The sequence below is a fragment of the Macaca mulatta genome, chromosome 14 (assembly GCF_049350105.2).
Source record: "Macaca mulatta isolate MMU2019108-1 chromosome 14, T2T-MMU8v2.0, whole genome shotgun sequence".
Classification (NCBI taxonomy): Eukaryota; Metazoa; Chordata; class Mammalia; order Primates; family Cercopithecidae; genus Macaca; species Macaca mulatta.
The window spans coordinates 90,895,571-90,906,549 of record NC_133419.1 but is presented as its reverse complement, the minus strand read 5'-3'; the positions used below and the strand labels follow the sequence as shown (position 1 = coordinate 90,906,549).

The window sequence follows — 10,979 nt, the reverse complement described above, 5'->3', positions numbered from 1 at the left end:
TTGAGTCTGGAAAAGGGAAACCTTCCTGAACTTGAGGCACTTTCCCCTCCTTCATTAGAGAGGTTAGATTGGTGTATTAATATTTTTTAACACCCTGATGCTTTTCTTCATTTTGCTTATTTCATTTTGTAGTTTCATATGTATTCAGATTTTATTTTTATGATTAACTTGTTAATCTTCCTTACCACCCTATTAGGTAGATTCTTTTATTCTTACATTACAGATGAGGAAACTGACTTATGAGATTGGTTAAGTAGCTTACCTAGCGTTCAAACTAATGTGATATAAAGATTTCAAAGTCATGTAGCCTGACTCTGTGTTGTTCCATGCTCTTAACCACTATTCTGTGCTGCTTTTGTCAGTTGAGTGAATAGGCTTTATATAACATGGGCATATAGCATGGAAAACTCTTAATGTGTTTGGTAACTAGGAACAAATTTTTTGTTGTGTTAAGTTATAAAATTATGTAGTCACTTTGCCTGGATGGTTTTGGATATAATAGCCAATTCACTACTTGTGATTTGATGACTCTTGGGGTCTCTAGGTTTTCTTAACAGCCTCCAAAAAAGTTTCAGAATCCTTACTGCAAAAAGCACAAAAGTTTTCATTTGATAGTGATATGTAGCTTGTAAATAGTAATTCTTACCTCTGTGTTAGATAAAACATGCAATAAAACACCATCAAATTTAGCTTTGATAGAAGGGAACAATTAGAGTTGGTGTAGAGGCAGACCAGTTAAGATGAGGGCATGAAATACAGCAGAAGCAGTAGGAAGAGAAGAGAGATTGAGGATTTTGAAAGGAATTAGGGTTTAGATGAAAATTTAAGATAATTCCTAGGTTTGGGAATGGAGGGAGAGCTTAAACAAGATAGAGAATATAGACACAGGTTTTGGAGGAAATGATTTTCTCAAGGGACTGCTGAGTCCAAGGAATGTTTACAAATCCTCATGAAGTGTTCCAGGCTGTTGGTAAGATATGAGGCTCACAGACCTTGTCTGGCTGTCAGGATTTAGAATCATAATAGGCAGTAATGTAAATTCACTAGCTGACTTTGAGGATGCAACATTGATAGCACTCTGAACTTTGAGGGCATCTTGTTTTCATTGAAAAAACTGGTAATCCCTGCTTTGGAGTACACAAGCATAGGAATAAGTAAATCCAATAAAGGAGTATTTAGGCTCACCTGCTAAATATTCAGTGTGCCACCCAAACCATCTGTAATGGGTCCCCTTATGAAAACATTCTTTTTCCAGAATGTTGGAGGCTGGATGGGCAAAAGCAAAATAAATCTACCACAGACCCTTGATTCTGTTAGTATCAATGATAAAACATGATTGATAAAACTAGGCATGATACATTCTTAAGGTACAGAAAAATGTAGAAATTGTCTGTGTCAAGAAAATCCACAAGTTTTAAATGGTTCTTTAGGCTGACAGTAACAAATGGGATCACTATAATTTTATGTAAAACCTTAAAAGGCTTCCTACTAAAGAAAGCTGAATTCCAGTAACAAATTGAGCCGTGACTACTCAGTTCATATTAGAGATCAACTTAGACTATTTTTGATGCCTTAAAGATTTCTTTAAGTCCCCTTTCTACCATACCCCCAGTAAAGCTACTTAAAATCATCTGTAGGAAAGAGCTGAATAATTGGGGGCAGAGATGGAGAACAAATTTAAGGGAACAGAAAGCCATTGGGAAGACAAAGCCAGAATCTGAAGATAATTTTAAAACCTTCAGGGAAAGTAGGTGTCTAATCACAGGACTTAATTCCCTTGAACAGAAATTTGTAATTTAGCCACAGGAATTAGGAAGTATTAGTTATAAGAGGTAACTTGAAGCTGTGGATATAATGATAGCTATTTTTGTTATTGTTGCATAATTAGAATGTGCCAAACACTTTGCTAAGCGCTTACGATAGCTTTTCTCTTCAGAACATCACCATGATTATTTACAATATAACCTGTATTTTACAGATGGAGAAACATAGGCAAAGGAAAGGTGCATAACTTGCCTCCGGGGTTACATCGATAGCAAATGGTGAAATTTAATTTAAAAATTAGAAATTGATTCCAGAGTCCTTACACTCTTAAGCATGACGCTGAAGATACCTAAGTCACCACACAAAACCCAGAATCTAAACGGCCATTTGCTTATTATTAGTGCTTATTCCTTTATTTCGTAATATTAGTTAAATGACTAAATTACTATGAGAAGATAACGTGCTTTCAATAGTCAGTTGAGCCATTGATTTTCTTACTAAGAACCTCTAAAGGTCCAATGGGCAGTTGACAGAAATTGGTTATGGATTCTGGAGCTGCAGGACTGAGTCAAAGTAAAAGGCCCATGGCAGTAAATTTGTCCCTTGCAGGCAGGCAGTTCTAAATGCTCGTCCCTAGAAATAACCTTACCCTTACTATCATCTGGACTCTGAGCAATTTTTGCATCTCGGTATTCTTAGATGTGGATTATTAAAAGGCCACAAACGAAGGCAGCTAACATAAGACACTTTGTGGGTGTGAGAGTATTCATTAAAATCAAGTATTAGTGAATTAGAAACAAATTCACTCATTTCAATTATGTAAAGCTAGCTGGGTTCTCAGTTTTAGCAAGTTAGGGAAGATACCCCATCACATTACAGGAGAAAGACAATCTAAAAGTTTTTGAAGTTTTAATGGATTTAACCACTTGTAAAATGTTATAAATTGTAGGACACTTCTCCGAAAGAGATCCTCTAGCGTACATGGATGGTCTGCTTTTCATATTTATGATTTAGCAGGAAATTCAGAGTTCATTTGAAGTTAGACTTTTTAGTAGTTTTTCCCCTCCCAATGAACTGTTCTGAGTTGATAGGTGTAAAATGTGTAGATTTTATTGAAAATAAGATAAAAGTTTGTAAGCGTCTTTAATAATATAGCAATTCTGTTGCTTAATTATTTTGTTTTATTCAGCACCCAGGTCACTTCCTGTGTGCTGGAGATAATTAAACAGACTCCGCTTCCAAGAAAGGATACAACAAGGAAAATAAGAGGTTGTTAAATAAAAATTATGCCAAAGATAAGCCTGTAGAAAGTATCTGTGGTGCATATTTGGTAGATTTTTATGGTTGGATTTCGTGAAGGATAAATAGTAGAGTCCTGAGGAGGAAAAAAAAGACAGGAGGTGGCCAGATAAATACAAGAGAGGGGAAGGGAGAAAGAATAGGATATGAAGAAGCCTGGCGTTGAGAGGTGGTATTGGCCTGTTCAGAAAACTTACTTGCCTAACCCCTAAGCTCTAGTCTCACTCAGCATTGGGTTTGGGGCTCCTCTAGATTCTAGTATATCATGATAGATCATGCAGTCAGTAAAAGTCCTGCTGATTTTCACCAGTAAAGTGCTTTAGTCCACACCAAGCCTGATCTTTAGTCCATGCCTAGAATTGGCAAATGCTCCCAGGAAAAAAAACAGTTGGTAGTCTCAGCTAGCTAGCTAGACTCAAAGACTTTTAGTACATCTAGTCTTAAGTGCTTCCACAGCTCTTTGATATCTCTAGTGTATTTTGCATTTGATCCATTTTTTCCTAGTTATTGAACCTGGGAGCCATTGCCAGTACTACCACATCATTTCGGTAATGGAGGTCCCCATTGAAGGATTTTTTCACAGCACATAGCATGATGACATTTAGGTAGATCATTCTGGCTAGGATTGTATAATTGTGATACGAAGGGGGAAAGGAAGTGAGATGATGTAAAAGGAAGTTTTGCATCATTTACTTGAAAGATACTGTTCTTCTGAATTTAATCACATTGGGAATTGGAAAAAGTAGATGAATAAAAGTTATTAAAAAGAGAAAAAAGATCAATGAGTCCATAAAGTTAAAAAGCAATTACAAGAAAAAGACAAATCTAATACAGTACCGTAATTATTTCAAAGGTTACTATTTTACCCTAAATTCATTTCTGTACTTTCAAGGATCGATTGATATTTTTGAAATTCTGCACTAAATGGAAATATTAAGATGGCTCATGTGTGCATATATAAATGAGTGTTATTTGTATCCTCAGAATAATACATTTCAAGGGTATAAAATAGGATTACTATTTGTGAACTGTATTGAATCCCAGAACCCTGTACTTTTGTCTGTTCAAAATGAAAACAGTAGTTTTTATTATTTTACCCCTTATAAAAGGGAATATACTCTGATGTAAAAAATTTTAGCAATTCAGTACACAGTACAAGTCACATAAAAGTCTACCACCGAAATGCAAGCACTGTTGATATTTTGATATTCATATATTTAGTTTTATCACTTTTTTAAACCAGTGTTAAGTCATGGACAACTTACCATATACATGAAAAATGTATATGTAATCATTTTATGTTCATTTTTATACTATAATCAATTCTCCATTGATATTTAGCTTGTGACCTTTTTTTACTACTTTTTACTATGATAAAAAATGCTGTAGTAAACACTGTTGTGTCACACACATTGTCATTCTGTCCAGTTGTCTCTATAGAAACCAATTTTTAGAATTTCTTGGTTAAAGTATATACATGCATTTCACATGCTTTTTGCTTACTAGTTTTTATATTAGACAACTTTTGATTAAACATTTAGGTTAAATGATTAAAAGTATGGCATAATAATAATTTATGGCTTATTTGATTTTAAAAGTAGGTCTTAAAACAGGCAATATACTATGACAAGCAAAATATTTCCTTGTCATTATTTCCTAAGTATCCTTAAGAGAGATAGTATCTCTCTCAGGACTTGGACCAAGGAATGAGATGAAAGGGGAATAATGATTAGCTGCTTAATTCAGCTGATCTCAAATGCCTAGGGGGAAATTTTTTTAAAAAAAGTCCAAACATATACCCTATTTAACATGTGATAACACATATTCTATGTTCAGTGTCCTGAATTGATTATAGTGCTTGCCACACAATCACTTGTTCTGTTGCTAACAATCAGATATTGATTAAAAATTATAAAAACAAAACTTAAAAATTAAAGGAAAAATTAAATCGCAATGATTGCTATTTTACCCCAAACTCATATTTCAAACCGCGTATGCTGTTTTGGCAGCTTGCATCTGTCTTCAGGAAAACGACCAGTAGGAAGAACACCCAAGAGATTTCCAAACATTTGTGCTTTGTCTCCTTTAGAAATGATAGAATTGGAGAGAACTGATGCCCAGAGATATGTAGTGATCTATTCAGTTGGGTAGTAGATAGTATGATTCATGGGTCTTAATGCAGTATTTTTTCTACCACACAATGCTTCAAGGCAAAAGTTAAAGTGGTATACTTTGGTACTGTAGCATGGTAGTGAAGTTAACTCCCTAGATTTGAGAAAAACTTTTACAAAAGTCTTAATTGTGTATGTTTATTTATACTTCATAAATAACACGCCTTATTGCCTCTTTAAGCAGAAGGAATGGAACGTATTTAAAAGTTACCTTGATGACAGAACCATTGCTATACTTGCAACTTATTTTATTGTAGGGGATCAGTGAAATACCTCTAGTAATACTGAGATGTATAGAAAATGCCCCTAAACTAAATGCCCCCACTGTTTTAAGTTAAACTGTATTGTTGGCCTGGGAGCAAGGGTAACAGTTTTTCCTTGTAGTTAAGCTTTGAGCTATCATTTCTTATTTTAGTTATTGTGCCTGCCTATGAAGGCTCTTCTAATTTTTAATTCTTAACTCGTTTTGGTGAAGTAGATGAACAACCAAGTTTATTGAAGCTTTAATCATAGTTTAACATGTAATTGAGTCGTTGGGCTCTGCATGAAGGTTTGCAGATTCTGACATACATTCTTTACAGGAGTTACAGTGTGAAGATTGTAGTAGCTATTTTCATCACCCATCAGACTTATATGTTTATTCAGTAGAGCTGAAAGTATTAAATTTCTGAATATTACTGGCTTTTTCCTGACCATTCACACTTCATGGTGATTTCACAAGAGAAGGTATATGATTCTGGTTTCCTTGCCAGACTTGTTTTTTGTGTTTTTTGTAATCACAGTTATCGAGGCTTAATTCTCCTACAATAAATTATATATACATTTTAAGTTTACAATTTACCACTCAGATCAAGATACAGAAAATTCTCATCTATTGGAGAAAGTTTCCTCATACTTCTCTGCAGCCATCCTCCCCAACCTGCCACTTGCCCAGGCAATCACTAATGTAATTTCTAACACTACAGGTTAGTTTGCCACTTCATCTCAATAGAAGCATATTCTATGTAGCTTTTGTCTGGCTTTTTTCTTTCAACAATGTCTGCCAATAATATTGCATTTATTGAAAGTTCATTTTTATTGCTGAGTAGTAAGTAGTCGTGTGGATATACCACAGTTTATCCATTCATCTGTTGATGGACATTTGGGTTGTCAGTGAACATGCATACAAGTATTGCTGTGATCATGGTTTTTCCTTCTCTTGAATAAATACCTAGAAGTGGAATTCTGGAGTCCTAAAGTAAAAGTATATGTTTAACTTTATAGGAAACTGCCAAACTGTTTTCAAAAGTGGTTTAACCATTTTACATTCCCACATCTGCAATGTCTGAGAATTCACGTTCCTTGCTATAATTTAGGGACTTTTCTTTTACTTTTTGCCACACAGGAGTTTTTTATTTCATTAGATTAACACTTTGCTAATATAATTAACGTTTAAAGAGCAAAAAAAAAAACGCTCTGCAGATGAAAAGACCAAAGCCTATAATCAAAACATGACACGAAAAGATTTTAGAACACCCTGGCTTCGTAAGTTATCAGAAGGGTGAATTTTTATCCTTAGACTTTCAGCAACACCTTTAATGGCTAGCCACTTGAGACCTTCCTATAACACTTCTTTCAGAGTTCCTGCTGCTGCTTGAATTGTAAAAGCTGCAATAGAAATATGTTTCTTTACTTCTTTCCAGGCCAAACGAGAGTCGGCTTTATTTTCAATATCAAAGATAGCATCATAGATTCCAGGAAATGATTCTCCAGCATATTTGTTGTGGCTACTTGGAGCAAATATGATGTGCCTAAAAGGAAGAAAACAAGGCAAATTAAACTAAAGTGTATACGTACATTTTAGATGCTTTTTGTTTAGTCCACATTATGTTTCCTTGTGACATTCACTTTTGTTCCTATAAGATGTTCCTATAATTGATTTGAGATACTTATGCAAATCATAATTTTAAGCCAGGAAAGGAGCTAACAATATGCATTCGCTAAGACATATCTCAGAAATCACATACCATGTTGCGAACCCAAAACAGACGGAAGAAAGTAGACTCTTGTAGGTTGTGCAGAATAATCGTTAAGCGGCCCGTGAGCGTCCACAAACATGGTGATAACATGTAAGTTTATGGATGTTTTTAACAAGAGGAGATTGAGAAAGATAGTTTATTTTCGTGTTGCCTTTTAAAAATAAACAAGAATGACAGTTGTTCCCAATACTTTTTAGACATTAAAAAGCAAGTATTTATAGAAGCCTGTATTTCAAAATGTCACAAATGGCAAGGATAATGAAGTACATTCCACAAAAGTAAGACACTCAACTTTTGATCTAGAAAGAAAGTTGTATAATTGCTTTTCTCTTTCAACGTAAGTAGCTCAAGGGATCAAGCGTCTTTCCGCAGTAAGTATGTAGCATTTTGCTTTCCAGAAAGCGATATATTTTATTAAATACTCACATCAGGAATTAGGTCCAACAGTCAAACCCCAGAGCTTATTCTAGAGTAAATCTGTGTGAAGTAATATAGACCTCCATATAAGTCAGTATTAATGATAAATCCATAACACTCATTCAGGTTTACCAGAGTACATCAGGATTTATTATCTTGGCTTTTAAATCTTAATATGGCCTCAGATGGATCTTATTTTTAATTAAAATCAGTATATGTGCCAAGTTGTTTATAAGCATTGGTATCCTGACGGGTATATGAGTCAAGAAATTAGAGATGCAAGTCATAGATATTCCTTAGTATACTTACCCTCTTCTGGAGAATTGTAAAGCAAGAGTATAGCAAAAAAAAAAAAAAAAAAAAAAAAAAAAAAAAAACGATGATGGAAGCGAATAACCTTTGAATCATTGATCTGGCATTTAATATCTCAGTGACCTTTGGCAAATTGCCTAAGTTGTCTAAACTTGTCCCAGATGTGTAAAATAATTGAAATAATATAGACTGCATAGAGTAGTATCTGAGCGGGTTGTAGAGTGAGACTGCTTGTTTTTTAAAAATCATAATACTATCAGCTATCAGCCTTGTGGCTTTGTACTGGTTATTTAACCTCCTTGTGCCTGTTATCTTAAAAATGGTGGTGATAAAAGTACTGTCCTAAAAGGATTGTTGTGAGAATCAAATGTTGGATGAAAAGCATAGCTTGACATTTAATAAGTGTTCAGTAAATATTAGCTATTATTCTGAAGCTAAATCCTTTCCATAATTTTCTCAGATGAGAAGCAGGCAGCAAGCTAAAAGAAATGATCAATTGGTAATGCTTAAGCAGCTCAAATACCTTTTATGAAATGGTGGACTCAAATAGCTATTCTAGACCCCTGAGAATTCAAACTCTGGTCTAGTTCGCAAGGTTTCAAGTATATGATGATTTAATTACCCTCCACAATGAACATTTCTGAATTTTAAAGAGGCATCAAGAACTACTGTAGCAGACTAGAGAATACAGTCAACACTTCATAGTCTTTCTTTTTTCCTCAACCTTTCCCTCAGTACATAGTATTCACTGATGGGTTATGATAATGCAAATTTTTTTTTTTCTTTTTTTTCTTTTTTTTTGGAGACAGAGTCTTGCTCTGTTGGCCAGGCTGGAGTGCAGTGGTACGATCTTGGCTCACTGCAACCTCCAACTCCCGGGCTCAAGCAGTTCTCCTGCCTCAGCCTCCCAAGTAGCTGGAATTACAGGTGCCTGGCACCACACTTGGCTAAATTTTGTATTTTTAGTAGAGACTATGTTGGCCAGGCTGGTCTTGAACTCCTGACCTCAGGTAATCCACTCGCCTCAGCGTCCCAAAGCGCTGGGATTACAGGCATGAGCCACCATTCCCGGCCACAAATGTTCTTAGAATTTCATAATCAAATGCTTTGCAGTTTTTAAAGACTTTTACAGTATTTTACTTGATGTTTGCAAGAAAGTAAGCTTTATTTATTCCTTTTTAGATTCCATTACAGAGTATGTTTATTTTATATTGCTGCTGTGCAAATTACCACAAACTTAGTGGCTTAAAAAAAATTATCTTACAGTTAGTGTGACATGAATCTCCCTGAGCTAAAATCAAGGTATGATCAGGGCCACATTCCTTCCTGGAGGCACTAGAGGAGAATCCTTTTCCTTGCTTTTCTAGCTTCTAGAGGCCTCCCACATTCCTCCACCATCAAAATCCGCAACTGCATTTCAGAATGAGTCTTTCGCAATGGCATCACCCTAACTTTCTCTCCTGCCTGCCTCTTGCAGAAGACTTTTAAGGACCCTTGTGATTGCATCATTGGGACCACCAGTATATTTCAGAATACTATCCCTATTTTAATTCAGCTGATTAGTAACTTTAAATTCCATCTGCCACCTTAGTTCCTTTTTGTCATGTAACCTAACATATTCAGAGGTTCTGGTGTTTAGAAAATAGACATCTTTGGGAGGCCATTGTTAGGCTTACCACACAGAGCAATTAATTTATGTGGAACTTTCATTAGGGAAAAAACAAGAGCAGTAATAGAATAAAGAAAATGAGCTGAATAGTAGATAAGGAAGGATTCATTACTTGCCTTTGTTGTGATAGTTATGATATATTACCCACAACTCAAAAATAAATAAGTTTGCAACATTTATCAAGCATGCTGCTATGGTCTGAATGTGTTCATTCCCCAAATTTATATGTTGAAACTTAATTTCCAGTGTGACAGTATTAAGGGATTAGAGCCCTTATAAAAGTGAATGAAGGAAGCTAACTAGCCCTTCTCTCTGTTCTGCCAACTGAGGACACCCTGAAAAAAATGCCATGTATGGGACAGGTGCTCATCAAACATTGAATTGGCTGACACTGACCTTGTACTTCCCAGCCCCTAGAACTGTGAGGAATAAATTTCTGTTTGTTATAAATTACCCAGTCTCAGGTATTTTGATACAGCAGCAGGAATGGATTAAGACACATGTTTTTTATTCAATAAACATTTAGTTATACTTCTGAATTTTAAGATGAATGTTTTATATATTTCACATTAACGTTTTATTTTAAAATATGTACAGTGTTTTCTGATTTATTCATTACTGAATCTCAACTGTTTAACTTAAAGCTGCCTCCTTAAATATTTTAAGTTCAGTCTAAAGGTTTCTCTGTATATAGTGAACTATAACCTAAATGGAGTTGTCAACAGACTGAGTCTACTCTTGTGCCAGTCACCAAGTTTTGGCCAGTTAAAGGGGGTCAGTTCAAACTGTTCAAATAAGGTAAATTCTGCACTGTAACCAATCTAGCTGTTTCTGTCACTCATTTCCATTTTCTGTATGTCACTTTCCTTTTTCTGTCTATAACTCTGCATCCATCACATGGCTGCACTGGAGTCTCTCTGAGTCTATCATTCTTTGCTCAATTAAAGTCTGTTAAATATAATTTGGCTAAGGTTTTCCTTTAGCAATACATACATATGTAATGTACATACATATATATAATGGCTATACACATATATATCAGATTCGTCTAATTTTCTTAGTCTCAATTCTACATGGTAGAACAATTTTATTACACTAGAAATTTGGTAATATCTCCATTCTTGAGGTTCATGAAATAGCAGAGCTTAAAAATGTCATTGATCCATTATACAAACTGAAAATTTTTACTCTTAGGTTTATAAGATTTACAAGATCATTTTTAACCTGATCTACATTGCCTGATGAGGAAAAAGTCATTTTGAAATAAATTCTTTAAGACAAATGAAAAATTCTGGGTATCTGAAATTGCTATTACAGCTACATTTATCT

General features: G+C 34.8%; 1 protein-coding gene across 2 annotated transcripts in view; it reads right to left on the bottom strand.

The window, feature by feature from the left end:
• Nucleotides 1-5,704: 5,704 nt before the first annotated feature.
• The window catches only part of NAALAD2 (N-acetylated alpha-linked acidic dipeptidase 2), a 55,591-nt gene continuing 50,316 nt past the window's right edge, over nt 5,705-10,979 (bottom strand). For both annotated transcript variants that reach the window (XR_013404555.1, XM_001082880.5), the window contains exon 19: nt 5,705-7,024. Coding sequence is in view for 1 of the 2 variants with exons in the window: in XM_001082880.5 (XP_001082880.4) it covers nt 6,835-7,024 (190 nt within the window). In the remaining variant the exon portion in view is untranslated. The remainder of the gene's footprint in view (nt 7,025-10,979) is intronic.